We start from the raw sequence: 26,315 nt of genomic DNA on the forward strand, positions 1-26,315 counted from the left end.
ACACTTAGAGAAAACTGTGATTGTTAGCATGCTAAAGGTCAGGTAACCCACTAACCAATATAACCTCAAACTCTGCATACTTATCTCACTCAAAAATTCACACAGCCATCTCTCACACCACAAGCCGCACGCACTTCACACCACTGCAACAACACATAAGCCGGAGCAACAGCACATGCAAACTGACACCGATCCAATACCTACACCAAAGCTCAGCACCTGGTGTATACCGAGTTGAAGCTGCCAACAGAACACCACTCCTCTCACTATCCTACTCCCTCTTCACCTTACTAACCCATCCCACCTTATCGTTTGCAGATCTGCCAGAGCGCCTGGGGACCAATTCCGTTGGTTACGGTGCGCGGTACAAATAACTTTAACATTTAACATTTAACATTTTCATTCTTTAGATATTCATACATGGAGTTCAGTGTGTCCATGTATCTTCTCTCTTTAGTGGCGTCACTTTACATCTGTCAGACTTTACTTATAGCTCTTTTATGTCCACTGGTGTCTGCAGGATCAGTTCAAGGGTACATTTGGTACGGTTGTCTGAGCGCATAATGTCTCTCATACCTTTGATGTGGTATTGGAATTATACCAGGTGTCAAATAAAGTGCTTTCTTGCTGTTCCTCCAGTATGAATGAGGTGAGGGAGTGGGCACTATAACTTACGTGTACATCTGCTTCTCTACAAATTCCCTCAAGTCTTTAACCTGGACAGAAGCTTGTTACAGACAGGGAGGACCCAACAGCTGAGTGAGCCATTATCACTGGGGCACTCAAAACTAAAATAAGTGATGGGTAGAAATAAAATGGCTTGCCCAGGTTAAGTCTGGCAGTACAATACATATTCCCTCAATATCAAATTTGAGACCTCACCACCAACTACAAAAATTCGAGGAATGCAAATAAAAACATGGCACCTGTGTAAGATTTGGAACTATCAAACCTAGTTTCCCTATTTTGAGGGACGAAGACGCTTCTTACAAAGCTCACCAATCACAACAGTGGGCCCTGTCTGCCTCTCTTGTTCTCCACAAACTAACCTCTTCACCCCCTCTTCTTCTGCTTTCTCTCCTAGCGGTCTTGAAGGCCTGTGTAGTGAGCTAAAACTGACATGTTGAAGCTCTAGGGCTGGAGACCATGCAAATGATAGCAGTGCATGGTATAAATCAACATAAAGAAATGTAACAGTGAATTATGAATATTAAAAAAGCATGCGCACAGATTAATGCCTGTCATGATGATATGTTTGCTTGTTTGCATTTTGCCACTAATTGCATTTCACTGTTAGTTTTAGGGATACATAAGCTCACTAACATTGCTTTCATTGACTGGAGTATTCACGCTTTGTGATTGAATTAGTTATACTCTTGAGTTGAGTTAACCCTGTCCTCCTGTCCGGTACCCACAATGCGTTGCTTGCATCTTAAGTTCGTACAACATTAAGTACTAGATGTGCATTGATCAGGAAGGCAAAACAGCTGTTGTGTTCCTTTGCTTTTCAACAATGCACATTTACAGATACAAAGGGGAAGACCACCCAATGACTTAATAGAAAGGAAGGACACTCCATGTATTGAAACAATTAAGATCAGGTAAATGGCATACTAGTGGTCCCCTCTTAGCAAAAAATAAGAGGGAAACAGCTGATCAAATAGGTGTGACAAAGTATCACAGCCAAGAAGAGCCGCAGCAGTCTATCCCATTGTCACCTATTGACGGGTGACCCAAGGATGGGGCCGTTAGAAGCCCACGATATATTACTCTGGGGGTTGTCCAACTCCAGGCCTCGATGGATGGAATCGTAACAGGTTTTCAGGATATCCCTCATTAATATTCATGAGGAAATAAGTGCATACATTTAGAATCATTGTATGTAAATGTATCTCATGAATATTAATGGTGGGGTATCCTGAAAACCAGGCATGGATCCAGCCCTAGATGAGTTGGGTAACCCTCCTTTTAAATATGTTGCACCGGTTTCACTCTGTTGAGTAGAGATCATGTGCAAGGGGAATCAAACATAGAAAATAAGCTCCTAGCCCTTGCAGACTGCAAATCCACCACTGCAGAGGATCAAAGCCAGGGTCAAGGTAATAACGTGGGAAAGTGGGCGGTGGCGGGAGGAGCAAAGGAGGGCACAGGGGAATTAAACCCCCGAATTTAAGAAAAAGGGGGTGTTCTGCGTGAAAAGACCTCATTATTGAGGTCTCGGGATCCACCATCAAAAGAAAAACTCCCAATAAAAATCAGGATTTTTCTCATGAGACTAAATAATGAGGTATTTTTGCATACAACCTATCTGGCAGGGTCTATGCAATTGAGCTCTTCTCCTCTGATAGAGGCACAATTACAGACAAGAATGTCATGGAGTTCAGTTTTTGTACACCAGGGTGATGTAAATGTTGCAATCCCCCTGGGGGAATGGGATTGGCCAGAGCTGCAAAGGCCCCAGTGACTGGGGTTGTAGCATCGATTAATTGAAGTCGGAGATTACTCACACCACCACAGGCACGGGACGCTTTGGGGCTGTTCATAGATTCTGCCCCTGGACACTTGCCAGTTGGCCTTCACCACTGGGTAGGGAGACCTACATACAGTACATCCCTTCACTTTCCTTATAATTGGACTTATTGGTGAATTGCCAAGGGGCAGCTGCTATGTTTGCCACATGCCAATTTTATTTAACCGGAAAGAAGAGTTTGAAATTGCAATACATGAAACATTCTGGTGAACACTCCCAAAACATTCTCCCTGGTGTCCTATTTGTCATCTTATTCATTTGGGTGCGAGTGTTTCTTGGAACATGCTTTGGTATGGTCAGCAAAAAGCACGCAATTGCATATGTTCATGCCTATTTAATGACGGTAGATAGCCAATTAGACTAAGTCTGTCAAAATTAACCCTCTAATAGGGGGCGTGGCCAGCTACGGAACGATGCGGACGTGAGCCTTCGAGCTCCCGGGCCCGCTACATACATCCTGCTTAAAACACCTGCCATCCGTGTCGAACTACATCTTTAAACAGATCCACGGTGAGAGGGACCGCTGATACGAATTTTCGGGAGGAAATCGTAGCGAAGAGTGCAACAGAGAGGCGACCAGAGAACAGAGAACCCCCGAAACAGCGCTCCCAAGATGGCGCCATGCCAAGTGATGCGGATGTGAGCCTGCCTGTGTACCAAAGATACAAGATTGTGAACCGGCACCAGCAAAGGGGACGAGAGGTGTGGGGAGCGGACCCGGGACGTCCCCGGCGTGGGGTAGGTGCAGGCGGACAGTAACATACGGCGGTGGGCAGAGCGGAACCGCGCGGAGGCCGACTGGGAAATGAGGGCCGCCTCGCCTCCGACCCGGCGCACGTCCCGCTGAGAGGAGTGGTGCGCTCCCCACTCACCCGCCAGGCACTCTGGGGGAGAGAAGGTGTTGCGCCTGAAGTGGGCGCACACAAGGACAGTCCCGGTGGAAGGGGCTGCGATCACGGACGAAATTCCCTCGCGCACCAGCCTAAGCCGGGGGAGGAGGCACGGGTGGAGGCGGATGCATCTCCGGCAGCGGGCACGGCGATCAGGCTGATTCACACGAACACCCTACACGCGGCACATGGCTGCGCCACCGCACGATAGTAAGTGGGGAGCCTACACAAGGACGGACTGGAGGCACCTCAAACCAGCGCTTACCCCCATGCCAAGCCCTAATTGGCCCTCAGCCCACACCCGACTGCAAGACTCTCCCAAAATCGAATGCCCCTGAGGAGGGAAATAAGGCACCGGAATAAACCTTACGTAGCCCACGGCATCCCCCCACAGAGGTGAAGGTGATTATAACCCATCGGACACCAGACACATTGGCGGCACCTGCTATGCAGGAATTCCCATGTAAAGCAGCAATACAGTGTGACTCGCTGGTAATAGGCGACAACAAAGCACAGAATCCCTATCCGTGAAAGAGCGGGGCTGAAATCGCTGACTCAAAGACCTCTGACATGGGAAAAGAAAAATCCAAAAAAATGGGAACTCAGAGCAAAATTGACCAATTCACCACTGCCGCAACAAATGCGCTGCTGGAGCAAGACCACAGTGAAACAATGGAAGAAGAAAGAGAAGCAATATCTCTGAAAGACATTATGGCGGCGATCGCCAATTCCCGTGCCTCCAGGGAACAAAAAATAGATGGAATAAGTGTGGATGTCTCGCTACTACGTAACGACCTTCAAAAGTTAACGTCCCAAACCGGTGAGGCCGAGCAGCGCATATCTGGGACGGAAGACGGACTGAGGAACCTGGAGCAGCAGCTGCATAGAACTACAGCCCACCTAAAGGTACTGGAAGCGAGAGTAGACGAAGGAGAGGGCAGATCGAGACGGAACAATGTACGCATTCTAGGCTTGCCCAAGAAGGCCGAAGGGGACTGCATGGAACTGTTCCTGGAGCAGTGGCTCATTGACCTGTTCAATAAAAAGAGTTTCTCCAAATTTTTTTCGATAGAACAAGCTCACCGAGTGCCCACTGGATGTCGCCTGCCTAGGTCCCCACCGGTGGTGGCAAGGTTCCTAAACTAAGGGGACCGGGACGCATTGCTGCAAATGGCACGCACGAGGGGCATGATAACCCACAAAGGCTCCAGAATTGCTCTCTTTCCGGACTATACAAGAGAGGTGCAAAAGGCAAGGCAATCATTTGAGCAAATCAAGAAACAGCTGCGCTCTCTGAACGTTAAATACGGTCTAATCTTCCCAGCACAACTGAAATTCTTCCATAAAGGAACAACGGTCCACTTCACCGACCCTAAAGAGGCATGGAGGTGGGTGGAATTACACATAGATGGCGACTGGAGACCGAATAGAAGAAACAGACCCGCACAACCTGGCAACCCTCCGGCCAGAGACCCCCCTCCGGACCTCCCACCGAACCGGGATGACATTATGCCACCACTTGAGGGGGAGGGCTGAGAGAAGAGACAAGGCAGCAGCGATCACCCAAGCGGCGGACCCTAGGACAGGGGATCGGCAACGAACGGAAGCAAAGCAGCAAGGTATTTGACACGGATGAGAAGACATTTAGCGGCCGTCTTGGATGCATGCACCCCCCCTAGTTACTTGGGAATAGTTGTAGAAGTTGTGGGGGTTGTTAATTGTTGTCTGAGCGAACCCTTGGCGAGCTCGGGCTGATGTTCGGGTGAAAGATACTTCATGTTGGGGCAGAGTATGGGGAGGGGGTAGGGGAGTTTGAAGTTGCATCAGAATTTGCTTGTTTACTTCTTTGTTTTAAGATGGCCCATGGCTCCACTCGGGCACAGAAGTTAAAGCACACTTTAGGTCAAGATCTGGCTCCCACCAGAGAGACAAGGTTCACTGCTGCAGGACACACACAGCACAACCCGTCACACCCAATACCTATCCGATATGACGGAATCCAACAATAGGAGTAACACCAAGTCAATTAGGATTATGACCTGGAATGTGAACGGGCTGGGCAGTAGCATTAAGAGGCGCCTTGTTCTATAACAACTGAATCGACATGCACCAGAGGCAGCATTCTTAACGGAAACCCACTTAGCAGGCACGAACTGCAACCTCTTTAAGCGAACAAATTACCGCATAGCATTACATTCAGGCTTCTCCATGGGGGTTCGGGGAGTTCTGATCCTAATACACAAGCGATTACCTTTTAAGCTGTTATCTGTTGCACACGACACAGGGGCAGATTTGTACATATAACCGGGACCCTCTGGGAACGCACCATATCCATGCTAGCCATTTACGCACCACCAACCTTACTTACCTCCCTAATTCACGACGTAACACCTATAATCACTGCAGATCCCTCGAGTTTGGTGATAGTAGGGGGAGATTTCAATGAGGTTATGAACCTGGAGCTTGATCGCACACACATCCGCACGAGAAACCCCTCCATGCGTACCAAATTAGCAACGTTTACAGATGCTATGGGACTGAAAGATGTGTGGAGGCATCTACACCCTGGCACGAGGGAATACCCGTTCCTGTCTGGGGCACATGCCTCACTGTCAAGGCTTGACTACTTCTTTCTCCCGACATCCGAACTACACCTAGTAAATGCAGCACAGTTCCTACCCAGAGGCATATCAGACCACTCCCCACTCATGTTGGAAATTAGCACCGATAGACCGATCCCCCCACCTACCTGGAGGCTAAACAGTTACTACCTGGGTTTCCCAGATCTATTAGAGCATGACCAAAAAACCACAGAATCATACTTTGAATTGAATAAAAACTCTGTGGGAAGCCCAACAACCGTATGGGAAGCATATAAACCGGTATTAAGGGGGGAACTTATCTCCTGGATCACGGCCGATAAGAAAAGACAGGCTAAATCAATCTGGGAAGCGCAAGTGCGAGTGCAGAGGGCAGAGGCAGCTCATTTATCCCAAGGCCAACCAGAATCCCACCGGGCATTACAACTAGCACAAAAACAACTACAGAATGTTGCCCTAGATAACGCCAAACAGGCACACACAGCAATGCGTGCCAGAGTGTACGATACCGGGGATAAAGCGGGCAAAATGCTGGCATGGCTGGAGAAGCGAGATGAAGGACTCAGACATGTCAGAGCGATTAGGACACAGGGGGACACACTGTTAACGGCGGATCGGGACGTCGCGGAAGGGTTTGCTTCCTACTATAGGGAGCTCTACAAAGCACCAACCTCCCCCATTGATACCGCAATTCTATCGGGAGTCACCCTTCCCTCTTTAACACCCAAGCAAAGTGCTCTGCTAGATACTAACATCACAGAGGATGAGCTGTCCGCAGCCATGGCGGACCTCCAAACCGGGAAAACCCCGGGACCCAATGGCTTCCCGGTAGAGGTGTGGAAAAAAATAGGTACAAACATAGTTACACCACACTTACTGAAAATGTATGAAACCTCCCACAGTGAGGGATCCCTTCCACGAGACCTGAGACAAGCCACTATAGTGGTATTACCCAAAGCATACAAGCCTCTGGATAGATGCAGTTCATATAGACCTATTTCTCTCATCAACACCGAAACCAAAATCCTAGCGAAAACACTAGCTAACCGACTCCAACCAATTATACCCTTCTTAATTCACCCGGATCAATGTGGATTTATGCCACAAAGATCCACGCGCATGAACATACATCAATTATATACAGCGATAGAAAATGCGCCCACTATTCAGGGCCCATTAGCCCTGTTGGCGGTAGACTTTGAAAAAGCGTTCAATTCGGTCAACTGGGAAGCGATCTGGGAAATAATGCAAAGAATGGGATTCCGGCCCCAATTCATGAGCTGGGTCAAACTACTGTATAAATCACCAATAGCAGTCACAAAAGTAAACGGTTATGTATCAAACCCCTTTGACATAGGAAAAGAGACCAGACAAGGATGCCCACTGTCAGCCATGATATTTGCGATAGCAATCGAGCCACTTGCGATAATACAGTGAAGTAATGAGACATGGAAGGGCTTCCGCTGGTCAGGAAACTGGGAAGACAAAGTGTCCTTATATGCGGATGACTTGCTTGTATACCTGTATGACCCAGTAAGATCCTGTCCCATAGTGACTGAATTACTGCAAAAATACGGCGCCTTCAGCGGCCTGAGGGTTAACTGGGCTAAGTCCATTCTGTTTCCGCTGGGGCAGGTAGAACAAACGATACCACCACAGTGCCCCTACCAGGTGGAGAGGGAACATTTCAAGTACTTGAGCATACTCGTCACAAATAACCTTAATGATTATGTCCCCAGACATTTACACCCAGTGATGATAAGACTCGCAGAAGACTCCCGACACTGGTCATCCCTCCCCCTGACGCTGCTAGGCAGAGCAGCACCCTTTAAAATGATGTCCCTTCCCTGACTCCTATATATATTACAGAATGCCCCAATTCACGTCCCCCCAAACGTATTCAGGAAAATAGATCAATCACTTGGGAAGTTGCTGTGGAACGATGGCCGCCCCCGCATAGCACTTGCCATGCTCCAAAGGTCCATATGGGAGGGCGGAATAGGGCTCCCCTGAATGCAGACATACTACTGGGCCAGTCAATTGACAATAGTAAACGACCAATTGCACGGAGACAAAACCGCGCCGCATAACCGTTCATTAGAAGCTGGCACTCCTGAAAACCCTGTTATGCAATATCTCTACAAGAAACGGGCCCGAACAACCACTTCCAATATGCAGACACATATAACCGAAATTTGGACGGACACACACAAATTCGTGGGATGGGGCAATAAGCTGTCACAAGCCCAGCCATTGTGGAATAATAGAAACCTCCCGGGTGTATACAATCTTCCCAAATGGCCGCATTGGTCTCAACATGGAACACTTACATTGGGCGACATCGTGAGAGAAGGCACCGTAATCCCATTCACGGAGCTGGCTCTCCGCCTTGCACTTCCCCAAACCGAACAATACCATTACACCCAATTGCAACACGCACTACAGGGTAACCTCCCTGATATGACCGCATTGCCGGAATTTACTCCAATAGAAAGGAACCTTTTCCCGGAGCGAATCACCCAAAAAGTGACGTCAGTCCTATATAGTGCCATAACCTCCTTTGGCATGACAGAATTGCTAGCACTACAGACCAAATGGGAGACTGATGTGGGTGCAATACTACCGGAAGAATGGGTCATGGCATTGATGTTCCCGAGAGAGGTAGCCATATCGTCAAGACTCAGGCTGATTCAGTTAAAGATATTGCACAGAGTATACTATCCTAGAGTAGCCCTCTATAAATGGGGAAGGATAAACGACCCAACTTGTCTGCGATGCAAAACAGAGGAAGGCACCTTCTTCCACATACTGTGGACATGCACACACATTCAACAATTCTGGGGGGCATGTTGTAACAAATTATCTAGAGTCATAGGCAAAGAGATTCCTAGAGATCCTAAGTTACTACTGCTGGGAATAGACGATGAAGTTGACCTGACAAGATATGAAAAGCTGTTTGTGTTCACCACTACCGCACTTATCAAAAGAAACATCGCCCAAAAATGGGGGTTCAGAGATGACTCCGAGTTATGGACAATGGATGACAGACGTAGACATCTGTGTTGCAATGGAGCGCAGGGTATACACGGCCAGAGGATGTCCGGCCAAGGCGCAGAAAGTATGGCAAAAGTGGGAAGACGCCCACTGAAAGGTGACTTTGCACAAGTGGACAGGAAGAGAGAATGTGGCGCCCTTCGACGTCTATGGTGCCCCCAAAGCGGGGGAATCGAATGTAGCTCCTGCAGAGGGGCAGTGAACTCAAATTCCAAATGTTGTAAACAACGAGGGTGGGAAACAATCAACGACCTGTATCGACAGTGTGCTTATGTTGTTTGTTTGTTTTCAAAACCCAATAAAATGTGTTATCAAAAAAAAATTAACCCTCTAAATGTCCTCTTCCTTATTGCAGGTACTTCGAGTTGTGAGACTGATCAAGATTTCTCCTGCTTTAGAAGACTTTGTGTACAAGATCTTTGGACCTGGAAAGAAGCTGGGAAGTTTGGTTGTGTTCACTGCAAGCCTTTTAATTGTTATGTCGGCCATCAGCCTGCAGATGTTCTGCTTCGTTGAAGAACTGGACCGATTCACCACGTTTCCCAGGGTAAGCACAGAGCCGCATAAAAACACTCATTGTCCCCCAATGCATCTGATGAAAGAAACATGCACTTCATGTCCATGTTATGTTAATAAGTACTGTACTTGTAGAATCCAAAGTTCCCAAAATATAGGCATTTTAGCGGCAGTATTTACAGAGTATAAGCTTCATATGATATGATATGATATGATATTTTATTTATAGCGCGCCTATACACAAGTGTTTCAAGGCGCGACGAGGCAAGGGTGGAACAAGAGAGGACAAGACAATGATCTTACTAGGCCAAGTGACATTGCGATCGCGCAAGTGTGGGGGGAGGGAAGGGCTAAAGTGCAAGGCGAAGGGGAGGAGGAGTGCGAGACATAGGATCAATGCATAGGTAAAAAGTGCGGCCAACAGGTGGCGGTGCAGGGGTTAAGTGCAGACAACAAGTGTTGGGTAAGTGCAGTTAGTGTGACTGTTGGGATGCAGATATGGACCCCAAGTGCAGGGTCATAGACTTGAGAGTTACGTAAATTCATTGTAATAAGTGGAGAGAACTTAGAGTTTTTTGCTGAAGGTAAGGTGAGTCGGAGTACCTCCCCGCCATATTTTTCCAAGGCTGAGGAAATAGCAGTAAAACACAGCCTATTTGGGATATGCATTGATTCATATTCAACAATTTGGTTTTCACTAATGAACAGAATGATACACACACTCATGAGTTGGCCTATGGTCTAGTAAATATCACTATGGGTTTATGGTCAAAATCTCGAATAAATAAATCTCGAAAAAATAAATCTCGAAAAAAAAGGCCGAAAAAAAAAGTCGAATTTTTTTTTTATGACGTTTTTTATTCGAAATGGGGGGGTTCCACCTCCAACCCCCCCCCCTTTTTTTACCATTTTTTTTTAATCCCGGACCCCAAAATAAATATATAATAATAAAAAAATGCAACTTTTTTTTCGGTCTTTTTTTTTTGACCTTATTGTTATTCGAGATTATTTTTTCGAGATTTTGACTGACCACCATCACTATGATCTGCAATTGATGTTGGGTTGTTTTGCGCCACCAAAGACAATAGTTAGTGTTGTTGGTTATAAATCCTATGTCTTTGAACGGTATAAAATTCAGACACGGTCCGTTCAAACCAAATGAATGTTCATTGAGGTTTTTAACAAGAGAGCGAATTTTTGTGTAAATACTCTCATTGGATCCTTTTTCCCTTTCTTTTTACTCTTTTCCTCACGTCATTTTCCGTTTTATCCTTCAGGTCTTCACATCTGCACCAACACTGGGTCTTTCGCACTTTTTCAGAATTTACCTACTCTATCTATTCTATTTACACTAGTGGGCAACTACAGCATCTTCTCTTATTGTAGACGCATATCTAAAACACCAGATATGGTATGTTGAATACTGAAGTTTGCAATTTGGCCTATTTTTTTAATTTTTTGAAATGTTATGTATCATTATTATTATTAATCTTTCACTCTATGGTACAAATTAACAGTAAAACAATTTTTTTTAAAATATTCATTTTGGTCTGTGTGTTCCCTCTGGCACACAAATAACTTGGTTTGACTGAAGCACTGTTTAAATTACAAGTGGATATAATAAGGTTTTTAATAAATTAACCACTTTGGTATCAACCCGAGACAGCAGTCTTTCGCTTTTGTTTAATTACCTCTTATCCTAAGGGCAAGGGCATCCATTCCAAAGAAACTTGCTAGGAGAAAGCTCTTACACCAGCCAGAACATGCAAGCTTAATGTTTGGGATCTTAAGCAAGAAGGTGCCTGGGATCAAAGAGACTGAGAAGGGACAACAACACCATGCCCTCTCCACTCAGTATCCAGGAATGGGAAAAAACCTACCTAGCAGAGAAAATGCTGCATCCCCTGTAGTGTATCACTGTCATGATAGTTGATTATGAATTTCATAATCCTCTGCCATCACGTCAGAGCAGGAGTATGTAGCAAACCATTGAGAAAATAGGTACTAATGACTTCCTATGGAATCCACGCACAACCATTTTGTATTGAGAATAGAAAGCTTCCACGGTCTGTGTGAGATTTCTAAGTAAGGTTGAGACATTTGACTTCTGGAAATGTTAACATTTCTGAAGTATGATCGATGTTTTGCTAGCTGAGACATTCGGTGTTGAAAAAGCGCATTATACAGACATTTGGCACTGTGCAACAGGGACGTCATTTAGGGGTCACCAGAGGTCGCAACTGCGACCCCTGAGGTATCCCTTGCTACCCTTGTGGTCTCATTTGCTACCCCTAAGAAAAAAGAAAAAGCACTTTTTTTTATAATGCAGGATCAGCCATGTGGCTCTTTGCTTCTGGAGCGGCTGGCTTTCTTGTTCAGACCTCTTAAAAAAAAAATGAAAAAAAGGACAGGGGTTCCACATGTCTAACACTTTCAGCAGTGACCCTAAATAATTTTATTTATTTTATTTTTTACATTTATAAGGCATCGAGGCGCTGTTACAAGAATTGTTTGTTTTTCTTGGTTGCTAATTGTGTTTTATTTTTTGTCTTAGTTACGTATTTATAATGCGCTTAAACACCCAGAGAGGTTTCTAAGCGCGAACCCGGGGATCGAACCTGTGTTGCTTCGTGTCGTCTTGCTTCCAAGACGCGCACGCTGCCGCTGAGCTATCCTCCTGGGACAGAAAAATGGGATTACCAAATAATGTGTCTTTTTTTAATTCTATACAATAATTGTTAGACTCATTGAAGGTTTATTTCAGGCACACTTCAGGGGCTGAGTCTCTGATTAAGTCTGTTCTTAAACACCTCAACTCAGCCTTTCATCCTTCTGAGGTCGATAAATGAGTACCAACACAGGCTGGGTGATATTGTATGCATATTTGTTCTATTTAAAGTGCGTAAGCGCAGCACATCATTATCATTTGGCCATGGAAGTCTGCTTGAATTCACAGTAATTTGCTAATATCGGCCTATACACACTGATCTTAACAATACATATGGCGATCCATTCTTGTATGAAATGTATATCATATTATAGTGATATTGTAACCACATTTTTCATAGTCTACTTAGGAACAATGATATGTGATGCCACTTCCTGTTTTGTCAAGGGGTGAAAGGTCGTGTTCCATCGCTTCCCGCGATATCACTTCAGGGTGGGGTCAAATGACATCACTTCCTGTGATGTCATCAGAGGTCAAGGGTCGTGCAATGTCACTTCCGCTACCCCTGGCCTTTTTGTGAATTGCACACGTTGCACGTCTGGAAAAGAAACGGCAGTGGATCATTTTCCATGAAGTTGCAGCAAGGCTTCCACTACTCTCACCGGAAATTGGTATGAACGACTGGTTAAGAAATATGAAACTGCATTTCTTAGGGGTGCTAATTGGTTCAATGTATTGATCCCGTAATAATTGCGAACACATGTTTAAATGTTTGCATTGTTCCCCATCATATTCACTTGCTACAGAGACTCTGTTGCGAGCTTTCTGTTGAGCCTATAGTAGAAAACTGCCCTGCATGCCTCACTTGCAACTGTGTCTGCTATAATGAATGTAGGCTTTTCTTTCGAAGCCATGACATATTTGAAAATAAAGGCAATAGGTTGATCTTGGTGTGATCTAATCTAATCTGTCATTGCTAACCCCAGCAGCTTACTCTGAAGAAGGACATGTCATCTGGCTCGGAATGGCCTATAGTCCAATGCCAAACCAAAAACGAAAAATACTATTGTGGGCCAGTTTGTTTCGTCAAAGTGGGCCACTTTTTTGGTCATTGTCGGCGGCCATTTTGATGAGTTACTTCACTATGCGGCTAGTAGTTTTTACCATTGTTGCTGAATAAATATTCTTTGAATTGCACAATGTGCATTACATTTGATCAGAAAACAACCCCTTGTGTACTTTTCACAAAAAGAACTGTGGGCCACTTTTTCATTGGTGCCCGAGAGAATTGAATGCCCCAGTCTGACTCTGAAAGTCGTGCAAGAGAAACAAAACTTTGAATGCCAATACCAACTGGTTGCTTGTAGATCTTTTGCAGCCAACTTGCCTGTCCTTCCCTCCCCTGTGGTTAGCTCCCCGCTGCTTAGTTTCTATGCTTCCATCACCGTGCTCGTCCCCCTATGATTATAAAGCGCTTTTGTTGCTTTCCGAAGCAAGTCTGCGCTCAATAAAAACCCTAGTAATATTATTAACTGAGAATATCCGGGGATGGTTTTTCCAAACTTTTTTTCTTGTTCATGTCCTTAATGATGAGGACAGAGGTGAGATCAGTAAAGCACAGTACCAAAATAATCAGCCTGACCCAAACAGTGAGTCGTCATTCCTTCGTAATGAGGCAACTATCCACGACAAATGTGTTTTGGCCTCATTGAGGATCTTGAGTGAGGCGTTGGTTGACAGTCTAAGCACAGCTAGCAAGGGGTCCTCCTCTGGGCACATCATTATCTCTTTTCTCTGATGTAATAATGACCGTGTATTTTTTGCAACTTTTTACTAATTGTGTATTATTGTATAAACCATCTAGATGTCTCCAACTATGCCGTGATACCTCAGGGTCTGGGCGTATAACAGATGTAATAAATAAATAAATAAATAAAATTAGGGATGCTCAACAGGGAATTGCCTGATGACCGGGCTTACTGCTCTTAAACCACTTCTTTTTAAATAGTCTGTGCCATCCCTAAAAATGCATTCTCATGCCGCAGTGCCAGGCATTGTGCCTGAGGCATGCCGACTGGTTTAGCAGTGTTAGCTCAAGTATTCAAACAAACTGTCCTAGTCTCTTTTTTGTCTTCCTGTGCAAATTGCATATGTCCAGATGCGGGCAAGTGCTGTGTCAAGAGTGTTATGGTACGCCTGCCTGGTGAGGTCCAAAAAGGCTGAAATGACAAGGGAGGTGTTTGTTGACTTGTAAAAAAAGGTGTCATGTATCATTTTTGGCATTGGGCTGCTCCCCCTGGGGAAGATTTGAACTGGTAATGTAAGGTTGGTCTCCTTTTGTATGGGCACAGAATATCGGAAACTGACAATGCAAATGCCATAATACATAATATCTCCACAAAGGAGGGTTGCTTTAGGACTGTCTATATGTGTATTATTACAGTCAGAACTTAAGATGATGAGAATCAAGTGTGCTTTTTGCATCTAAATGAACACTAGGATGTCATTTAAGAAGAGGCGAGTTAACCACATTAAAACATTGGACTTGGGAGTCCCAGTGGTCTCTATGGCCTCACCACCAGGCGTATACAGAGACCGGGTATCAGAGGTCTTAGCGCTCAGTGAGCGCAGGAGTCTGAGAGTGCTTAATAATCAGTCTAACTTTCCTGTGTTAAAAATGTCTTGCTCTGAAGACACTGTTATGCCCTCCCTTCAAGAAGCAGGATATTCAACCCAGGACAGGGTGACCTTACCGACAAAGTGCAGTCCAGCAGCCCAACCAGCCCAAGTACTCTTAACTAGCACCACGGAATGCATGATGCTAGACCCAACTGCAGATGTCTTACCCGTGGTAAGGCATGAAATGTCCATCTCTCTGAAAATCCCTGCCTAGGAAGGGTCTCGCCTAATCTAGTGCAGGCTGATGCTGTTGGCCCACCCCTTTGGCCTGAGCTTATGGCCAACATTGCAAAGGAACTTCTTTTATGCAAGGATCCATTTGATCTTGGCATTTTGGCCAATGCCTTGAACGATCTTGCTCTGAGCCTACGGCCTACTAAAGTGGACACTGCCTCGCAGACAATTGAGCTCATTAGGTCATGCACACCTTTACAGTCCGTTGGAGTTGATGTGGCCTGTCAAGCCCTCATTCAAAGGGACTTGGTAGACCAAACCACTCAAACTCATCTGTGTAGGGTGGAAACATTGATACCTTCTGAGTCCTGTATGACTCATAATAAGAAAGCCTGCACCTCAAAAATAATGGGAATACAGGAAATTCCCCCAGTGCTATTGCCATCTGAGACTAATTGGTCTCTTAAAGAGCCCAAACAGATCACAACAATGAATTCCAAACTAAAGAGGGCTCTGTCACGGAACGTTCAGGTAAAAAAGTCACAAATGCCATCAATAAAAGATAAACACACATCTGACTTTATTATGGATCAGAGAAACCTCATCATAACCAACATTCCTAGAACTGGAACCAAAGAGTCGAATGAATCCTTGCGCAACAAGGTACTTGCCTGGATGTGGCAAAGGACAGTGCAAGGGGTGGTCAGACGGACTGACCTGATAATCATTCGCAGGATAGATTTGAGTGACTGGTGCTCGATTCCCGAAACTGACTGTATCATAGTGGGGTGTGGGGCTAGTACTTTACCCGCTTTTCTTCGAAACTGTAATTATATGCCCAAAGGTGCATCTCACTGTAATTTAATCACTTAAATACGCTAGGTACCCTCTTCTCGATATTTTTACCCTCAATCATTGTTTTGTTCAATTGCCTGATGAATATCACTTGCTGTTTATGTTTTTTGTTGTTTTGTCTTGTATGCACCATCACACCTGCGGGTCCATTGTGCGCTTTACAAATATAATAAAGTAAAGTAAAGTAAAGTAATGCCTAACATATACCCAGTTGTTTACAAGAGTTAACGTAAACATTTGACATCACGTTTTTGGTCTAAACAGATATGAAGGTGGCAATTTTTCGCACATGTTTTATACGTGAGGTAAACAATATTGGACCTTTCTTGTAGGCCTAGGGCTCAGCTTTAGATTCTTTATAACATGAGTTGTAGGCAAGCAGCCTTGGACCCAAGCCTTGCTTCGAAACACAATTTACTTGATGTATAAGCACCTTACAAATGCACAATAAATACAATAAACAAATATATAAATAAATACAGCAAGTTGTCGTAGCCGTGCCCTGGAAAAATAGGTAGCATTGTCTGCTCTGTTTGTTCCTTCCCTGCCATTATTGTGCTTGCCTCGTTTATTGTAGTGGCAATAATTTAATCATTTCTGTTAATCTGCAAGTCAAGTTGGTTATATCTTCTTCTTGCTCGTCCTCGTCCTCTTCCTATCAGCCCCTTACGACTCCTCTCACCCTCTCTTTCTACCTTTCTCGCTCTCTCTCTAGCCCCCTAAGTCCACACTTCCATCTCCTTCTATATACAGTCTCTCTGTGAATCAGCCCCACTCTTTCCCTCATGTAAACACGTGGACTCTCGCTAACACTATCGCCCTCCATTTTCTGCCATGTTTTGCTCCAATGTTCTCTTTGATGTGTTCTCTCACTCTCTCTTTCTCTGGCACCCTCTTTCTTCCTGTATCTAGCTCTCATACTCTCTCTGTCTCTCAGGCTCCCTCACGCCCCCTTTCTCTGTCTATCAGTCTCTCTCTCTCTTCCTCTAGTTCTCAGTTTTTTCCTCTCTCAGCCCGTCTCTCTCTATTGCTCTCCCTCTCTCTTTATCTCTCTTTTCCGCTCCCTCCCTTTATCTATCTCTATCACTCTCACTCTCTTCACTTCACTCTCTCTCTGCTTATCTCATTCTCGCTTTCTCTGTAATAGATTTATCCCCAAATCAGGCACTTGGTAGGAATCCTGCAGGATCTCGGTTACTCTCCTTCCATTGTACTGTATTCTATGGCTAATAGCTTTTTTGTGATTTTGATCTGATGTGTTGCTCACAAGGTTTTGCCGGGCGAGGGACTTTATTTGATTCTAGGATATACCCTTTCATTTCATAACATTGATTCTAGGGAGTAGTTAGAGGGCCAGCTGCCTGCGGCTTTACACAACATTGTGGCAAATACATAGCTGTACATGGGTCAGACTCAGCAAACACCCTCCCTTTTGTTACAGAAGCGCCATGCAATAGCATGGGGATTTTCACCTATATTATCAGCTCAACCCCTCAATAGTTGCTGCCTCTACTTGTAAGTTGAACTATTAAGATATCATTATGTGTTATTTTTACCTCTTATTGTAGAAAGCCTGCTGCTCCATAGGGCATCCCACAGTTCCTGGAATCAATCAACAGATACAATCGCAGAAATCGGCCTAGGATTTATTAGGATGCAAACCTCCTTTTGTTTCCAGACTTGTCAACATGTTAGAATGTTGCGACTGGAATAAGGTTTTTGACCCGTAGTAAAGATTCCCATGGCAATAGTCCATCAGAGAGAATGTGATTAAAATAATGATGCCCCCAAATGGTTTTGTGACTTTTTTGTGCCAACATTTCTGTACATACTACCCCATTAAAGCATTGACACAGTTTCAATTTTTGAAGCGGGGAGGAAAAAGAGCAAGGAGGGTTAGCAAGTGCTATGTCATACCGTTGGCATGCAATTAGCTGGATCGCCATTCCTAGATTTCTGCTATTGATATTGGTTGGCCTTGGGTTTGAGACCGGCCCATGGAAAGATGCCAGGTCATTCTCCAAACAGCCTACTCAAATTCAACTGCTTTACAAAGATTTCAGTCCAGTTCTAACGCATCATACTGCAAATTGTGTGTGACCTAAGTCAGCAGTAGAACCTGTCCCTATCTTGAATAACACAAGCTATTTTCAAAATACGTTGGACATGGTTGGACATCAGTTGGGCTTTTGATGTATTAATATTGTTGGAGATTTCTTTACACACCACTCCAAATTCGTCAATTGGGGAGTGGAAGCAAAATAGACTCTCTTCCTTGCATAATTTTTTTCAAGTATCTTCAAGTTAGTAAATGCTTTTTCTCGTATGCTCTATTGGACTATAAAGTTGAGACTATTCCTACTGTTTAAATATCAGTCATACCAAAGTGGAGCTTATGCTTTTGACAACTACTCTTTGTGCTAAGTGGTCTACTGAATCCAATAAAGGACTATCGCTCAGCAATATCCATAAGTCCCTACACAATGAACGCAGGTTCTTGAACCCTATATATCTAAAACAATAATTCACCAACACTGTTTTTCAAATGTCCTATATCCGATGGCGGCTTTAAATGAAGACGATGTGGGATACCTGCACAAGTTTATGGGGGCCACTGCTATACTAAGATGCAATGTATGTCCGGAGGTGAAGACATCCAGGGATGATACAGTTATTTACTTGTTTAAAGCATTTGCAAAGTGCTGCCTATCCTACACGACCAGTGTGCTATCCAGGTCAAAGTAACAAATCCAGTAAAATACACAGGAAACCATGATAGTTTCAGGAGAACTAAAAAAGACGGTCATTATTATAAAAACCTAAATCAAATTAGGGATAGCCAGGGGAAAATGGAAACATTTTCAGGGTTTTACAAAACGCCCGGAGTGAAGGAATAGATCAACAGGAGGAGGAAGAGCATCCCCGGCAGAGGGTGAGCCACTGAAAAAGGCTTTGGCAGAGTAGTGGACCTGTTTTGAATAGTGAGATTGTTAGTCTCAAACTATGTTGACTACGAGTGAATCTTGACCCACAAAGATGCACAATTTAGATGCCGGATAGGGGAGCCAGCCCAAAGCCACATCTTTTGAGGTAATGCAGCCTATCTTGAAAATTGCTCTTAAGTGAACAGGGAGCCAATAAAAAAGAAATGGTATAATTTGCCAAAATTTGCAAGAGCCATGAATGTAACAGACTACAGGATACATCATAGATGGCAACGGGGTCAGAGATGTAACTGTCAGGCCAAAAAACAGAGCATAGATTTTAGGGTGGCCAAAATGCTTTACTCTTCAGGAGAAGACCCAACTGGAAGAAAATATTGTGCTAATTAAGAAGCATGTAACTTAAAATTCAGACTAGGATAAAGGTGAAAACCAGGACACTTCACAGATGATAGCGGGGAAGGAGGGATTCCCAAAGAAAGGAGATGATGGACAAGCACACTTGAACACGTGTTGCAGACAGAGAAGAGGAAGAAACCATAATAAACTCAGTCTTTGGTGAATTACATTTGAACAAGAAAGAGGATATCCAGTCCTCGATAGCACCAAGACAGTCCCATAGGCAGACAACCTTGCACTGGGAAGACATTCTAATATATAGCTGGATGCCATGGGCAAAATGGAGCACTTCACAACCAGACACATACATCAGATCTCCCAGGGGTTCCTTGCAGATGTTAAATCACATGGGTGACAGGATAGACCCATGAGGAACTCAACAACACACAGCTAGGCTGCCTCACCAGACCATGCTACTCTGTACTAACTTCAAACATTTGCACAGGAAGGAGGTAAACTAGGACAGCATAGGGGTGCCAATTCAGTCCGAAGCAATAATATATTTTATAGGAACCTCATGGTCAATCATGAAGTTTGAGTAAACAGACTGCAACAATGTCCAGTGTTCTCAGGGTGGCATCACTTACCTGCTGGGAAGCAGTCACAGTGATATGCCAGGACCAGAATACAGACTGATAGACGTCTAATACACCAAGCAGTGATACGTTGATAGTTGGTCTGCTGCACACCTTTCTAGAAGCTTATCAAGAAATGATGGAGATGTGAGAAGACAGTAGTTGGTTTTATCTTTATGGTTGAGGCCTGGATTCTTTAACAGAGGCAACATCTGAGCATTATTTAAAGTCTTGGGAAAGGAATCCTGGCAAGGAGAAACATTAATCAAAGGAAATCATGAGAGACAAATAATAGAAGGAATATATTTAATAAGATAGGAAGGAATAAGGTATTTGCAATATGAAGTTGGTTTTAGAGAAGACAGATTACAACAAAACTCTGAATACTAAATGTAGAATAAAGAATCCCAGATGTAAACCATTTGTGAAAGAATAAGGGGTTGGAAGCTGGAAAAGTGTACAGAATGTGATGCTTTTACCTGATTGTCTCATTTTTAGCTAAATAATAATTACATTAATGAACCAGAAAGTCAATAACTCAACTGACGGAACAGAGATTGGATACGTACACTGTTTAATCATCTTTAATACTTGTTGTGGTTGATTTGCAGACAGATACATTTGGGAGTGTAGAGGACATGATTTAGCAGTATTAGTACTAGCTTTATAAGATCTACCAGGAGAAGATATTTGTATATGGTTAAAGGGATCAAGCGGTTTGTGCCAGGCTTTTTTTGTGGGTGTAATATGTTTTCTTTCTTCTCTTGATGGGGGAGAGAAAAGGATCAAACGGGCAGGATTTAACCTGAAGGATCTGTAAAGGAGCAAGTTGGTCAGCAACTTGGGAGGAAGCCATCAAAAAGTGAGAAGATTGATAGTTAGCGTCAATAGTAGATGCGTAAGATGTAACTGAGAAAGGAAAATATGAGGCTTCACCCAAATGTCTTCCCGTAACCTTCTTAAAGGATAAATAATACAAACGATAAAGAGACAAGGGTACAGACAGAAGGAATGGGCACATGATACGACCGGTCAATTAATTGAGGTGAGTCACAAGGAAGTGAGGTTTTTGAAGAAATAACTAGATCTAAGATATTTCCAGGGGTGTGAAGAGGAAGAAGAATGTATTATTATACTCTAAAGCAAGACAAAGTAGAAGAAAGTAGAACAGTTCATGCACCCATTGCCAGATTCCTAGGGAGGTTAAAATCTCAAGAGAATACATTGTGGGAACGCAAAATAGAATTGGGCAATCATTCCACAGATGATTTCAACACAGCATTAGTAACAGGAGAATTGACATGAAACCAATGAAAATGCAAAGAATAATTAGGGGAATGACAGTGGGAAAAATGAATATCTTCCAATGAAGCAGAAAACAGAGAATCTAAGGTCTGCATTTTAAGATGGTTCTTAAAAATGAGCACTACGCCACCGCAGGTCCCAGTGGGACAATCCATGTGAAGGATGGCATAATTGTCTGGACTGAAAAAGACAAATATTGCATCTCTCAGTCATGTAAAAGAAATCAAATAATAAAATGAAATAGCACTGGAGATTGCAGATTGTATGTTTAAAAGCATACATGTTAACATACTGTTAAGAACAGAGCTGGAGTATTTGCCATTGCTCTGACTTCCCTTCTGCTGGGCTAACCATTTTATGTCCTGATGCTAATAGCATCATTAGTTGGGAGCCCTTCTCACTTGCATTCATTGCAGTGGAAAGATCGGTTTTAGTTAGCACTTGGCTCAACACTGTGCCAACAATTTCTGACATATGGCTACACCTGCTGACCACATGAAACAAATAAAAGGAAAGGGTTTATCACTTTCAATTACCTATTCACAAATTCTTACGGAATAAGGAGCCATTTTATGACTACACATATAAGTACAAATAGTGCGTTAGGAATACTGCAGTAGAAGAGTTTGCATGCTAAATCCACGCTTAACCTTAAAAAACGGGGTTTCATATGCTAATATCACATCCTCCTCCAGTTGGTTTCTAATACCTAAAATTTTTATTAGTGGTGTTGGTAAATTATATCTGTACAATGATTTGCATTATATATATATATGTATGTGTATATATGTATGTGTATATATATTAAGGAAAAAACTTTAAGGTGAGAACGTATGCAACGAAAAAAAGCCTGAAATTCAGCCAAAGCCACCCTTCACGCCCCCTGTTGCACATCCTATGACCAAAATGATGGCATCACATATGACATCACTGATTATACCGCTGATGACATCACTAGTGACATCACTAATAACATCATCTATTTGTTTTAAAACTTAATAACTAATTAGGGTTCAACTTGTGTCTCTATTTCTACTAATTTGTTTTGTAAATGCATATACAGATTATATTATAGTGAACATGTCTTAGACATATTTGGACAACCAGGAACATTCTAAGCAGCCTACTATTTGTAATTCAGATATCATATTTTACCAAAGTACTTCAAAGGAAAACTTCATAGTAGTGATGTAGAGGAGCAGATGTATACCTCTGCAGGAGATCCCTCCCCTACCTCCTTTGTATTGGAGACATGAGACAGTGCCAATACCAAAGTGAGTATTTGGAAGGAGATATACATTGAGACAACCCTATCGAATGTACCTTCAAAGTGATGACATCCTACAGGAGGAACTCCCTGAAGGAATATGAGAAAGAGCAAATAAAAAGGAACTGATGACGTCATAAGAAAGTTTGCACAACGTCCCGAGATACTGACTGAAGATAATGTATGGATCCTAGAGGACAAATGATGAAATAAAGAATCGAGTGAACTATCAACATGGACAAGAAGAAGATTACACCTTAACAAAGTTCTGCAGAAAACAGAAGTTCAATAAATGTGCAGATGCTGAAACGCAAGGTAGATTGATTCATCCTATAGGCTGCTATGAGTATGTATTTATGGAGACATACTTTGGTGGCTGGTACCAATCTTGGTGGTGGCACACTTTATGGGAGCAGTAGTTTGTTTTAATTTTGTATACAAATAAAAGGACAAGAGATTGTATATTTTTTTTCTCTTGGTTTCTCTTTTCCATCCGTATACTATTTAGTTTAGTATTTTAGATTTGGATTTTAATGACTGTTTTTTATATGGTAGTAGCATGTTTTATATCACATGCACAAAGCTCCATCTCCCCTTGGGGTCCTAATGAAGGCAGTGTTATTTATCTTCTACCGAAACGTCCTTTCTGAAACACCATGTTAAAAAGTTTATCAGCGCGGGCAATCATCGATATTGGGGATGTAGACCTGGGATGTGTTTTTTGGTCTTGAATAATGTTTTTTTTATATTTAGCTTGTGTGGCACTGGAAAATTGAGGATGTCTCTGATCTATTAGATAGATAGGGTTAGTAAGATAGTACTTGATTGTGCTTTCTGAAATTGAATTCATTCATTGTGTCACCTATGCATATGCCCATTAACCCTATATTTTCACTCATCTATCGGATTGGGGATTTGTTCTCCTTTGTTTGCACATTTCGTTCACTAATTTGCAAAAAAGTGATACAATTGTAAATAGTTTTTTGGTAAATGCGAAATATGTGATGTGTGGTCATTTATAGTGAATTCATGAATGTGTTAATTGTTTTATCTATCTGTTTACGTTTTGTTTTATACGTAACATTTTAAACAGGTTTAATTAGCATTTTATATGGAAGAGGTTGTAGGACCTATGGCCTACGTAATTAATTATGAATAATCACATATAAATAAGTAAACTCCTTTGTGTGTGCCATTTTTTGTTGCAAATTAGATGCCCATCAAATATGGTCAGGTTTATGTAAAAAGCAGGCTACTGAATCATTTGTTTAAGTGGTCCATCTGAGGGACTCCCCACTGTGTGTCAGCCATTAGTTATCTAACCATTGATGTATATGATGTTATTAGAGATGTCACCAGTGATGCCATCAGTGATACCATCTGTGATGTCACCAGTGGTGTTATAGATGATGTAATTAGTGATGTCATCAGTGATGCCATCAAGGTGGTCATAGGCTGTGCAAAGGGGTGTGTGAAGTTAAGTTGGCTTTCTCTGAATTTCAGGGGTTTTGTTGCGTTAAGTTCTCACCTTAGCGTCCCTGCAACTAAAAACATTTCCTTGAATTTCAAAGATTTTGTTACAATATATTGCTCACCTTAACACCCCTGCAACTAACCATTTTTAGTTGAATTTCAAGGGTTTTGTTATTACATAGATTTCTTACCGTAAATGGCCAGTGAACGCGGCCTACGGTCCTGCCCACTGTACATTTTAGAACACTACCAGAACACTAGCCATGGCATTCGACCATGCCCGCTGTCCATTTTGAAACACTACCCAACCACTAGCCATGGCCTTTGGCCATGCCCACTGTCCCTTTTAAAACATTACCAGGCCACTAGCCATGGACTTCCGCTATGGCCCCTGGGCACAGCCACTCTATTTTTGAAAACACTTGCACTCCATTGCTCAAAGAAGTTCCTCAATCACAAACTGATTGTGCCCTGTTTTGTCAGTGGTATTCTTATGTCCAAAAGATTGCAGGTTTTGAGAACTCACAATGTGTTTGGGCAATGCACAGTGAGATTCAATTATTTGCCAAGGATCACACACTTTGGTTAAGCAGCGTGCTACAAGCCCCTTGTTTTATGGCCGGTCTCTTGGTGATTGTTGCACAACCTCAACTAACAGCATTGAAGCAGCATGGAAACGGGCAAAAAATGACCGCTGCAAGAATAAGATATGCCCTGGTACTTTTGCCCCTGTAGGGTAAATCAAAAGCTGCCACCCAGGAATATACTCACAGTAAGTGAACCTATATCTTAAGATGAAATCTACAAATGTAGTTCAATTGACCTGCCCCATAGAAGAAAGTAGGCAAGACAAGATAGCACCAGACTTTTAGAAAAAGTAATGAACACCAGAAAAATAACATGAGAGAAGAAATGTTCCAATAAATATGCTGGCAAAGTTTAAAAGGTGTTCGAACAATATGAAAAGAGACTATGAGCTAGTGCCAATGGAATCTTCATATAGGGGGAAAATAATAATGAAGTAAGGTAACGGTGTGCACAAATAACAAATTAAACAATGAAGTTAGCCTATGTCAAACTTCAATCCATGAACTATAATATATTGAAGTTCTCGCTCTGAATGACACTGGTGAAGTGCTGATAAACAATCACAGGTATTATCATGTTTTTATGGTTCTATAAAACATCTTAATTAAAATCACATACAAAAATATTTTGAGTAGTTAAAATACAATTCATGATAGACTAACAGGATACATTGAAATCAATCACCACTAGTGTATGCCATCGAAAATTACTAGATTTGTATAGCAGCCCCATCCCACCCGCAAGGTCAGTCCCCCACCAAAATGCTAAGCAACTTGCCTTTAAACAAGTCTAAGACTAGAAATTCAAGACACATTTGTCTGACGTGTTGGTTGACACTGAGGTGCAATGCATACTTCCAATAATTTGAGAAACCATTGGATGGGTAAACATATATACCATGCATGTATCTAATGCTATCGGACTATACTCTATGGCAAAGATCTGCAAACCTTTACAGCGTAAATAGGGTGGAACTACATGAAGGGATGCACTAAGGATCCTGATGGCAACCATGGTGATGGAATCCTAAAAGGGTGTTGTGTTATTCTTAAGGACAGAATGCACTGTGGTGTAGATGTTACACACACAAACTCAAAATCAACGTAGGTGTATCCGCTCTCTCTCCAGAGAGAGCACAGCAAGAGAGAGTGAGAGATAGAGAGAGGGGCCTCATTACGAGTTTGGATTCAGCCATGCCCTTATTAAGGGCATGGCTGCCTCCAAACTCGGGTCCGGGTCTGGGTTCCCTGAATGGGGAATTACCGGGCCATTCCGATTTAGGAGGGCCCAGTATTTCCCCATTCAGGGAACGCGGACCAGGACCATTCCCATTCGAGCCCCCATAGGACTCAATGGGAATGGGATGATGCTAATAACGGGCCTGTTGTTAGCATGCTGGTCCCCTTGCGGGACCCGCAAAGGACGTCTGGTTTGACCAGATGTCCAGAGCGGGTCCCGTGAGGGAACCTCGTAATGAGGCGGTACGGGTTTAACGGCACCGGCACCTTTCCCGGCGCCGTTAAAACCATACCGCCATGGTCGTAATGAGGCTCTGTGTGCGTGAGTGTTTATGTGTGTACACTTTCAGTGCAGTCATATAACGTGGCTCTGTCTTTACTTTCAGACAGGATGTAGCCTCATCCAAACAATGTCAGGCTTTTAGCAATCAATATATTCTTGTTACGGTGTTACAGTACCTGCTGCAGAGTGGCAAAGATTCATTCTAAGATGGCTGCCCACTCGAGTTAATGCGAGTGTTTGTTTGGGGACTAATTTACATATTAACATAGAGTCTATTGA

At 43.2% G+C, this 26,315-nt stretch overlaps 1 protein-coding gene across 2 annotated transcripts in view; it reads left to right on the forward strand.

The window, feature by feature from the left end:
* NALCN (sodium leak channel, non-selective) overlaps positions 1 to 26,315 on the forward strand; it is a 3,431,684-nt gene that overhangs the window by 1,908,308 nt on the left and 1,497,061 nt on the right. For both annotated transcript variants that reach the window (XM_069637002.1, XM_069637001.1), the window contains one exon: positions 9,430 to 9,621. In XM_069637002.1, the coding sequence (XP_069493103.1) occupies positions 9,430 to 9,621 (192 nt within the window). The remainder of the gene's footprint in view (positions 1 to 9,429; positions 9,622 to 26,315) is intronic.

This window comes from Ambystoma mexicanum, chromosome 7p (assembly GCF_040938575.1).
Source record: "Ambystoma mexicanum isolate Mex_15411 chromosome 7p, UKY_AmexF1_1, whole genome shotgun sequence".
NCBI classification, from domain to species: Eukaryota; Metazoa; Chordata; class Amphibia; order Caudata; family Ambystomatidae; genus Ambystoma; species Ambystoma mexicanum.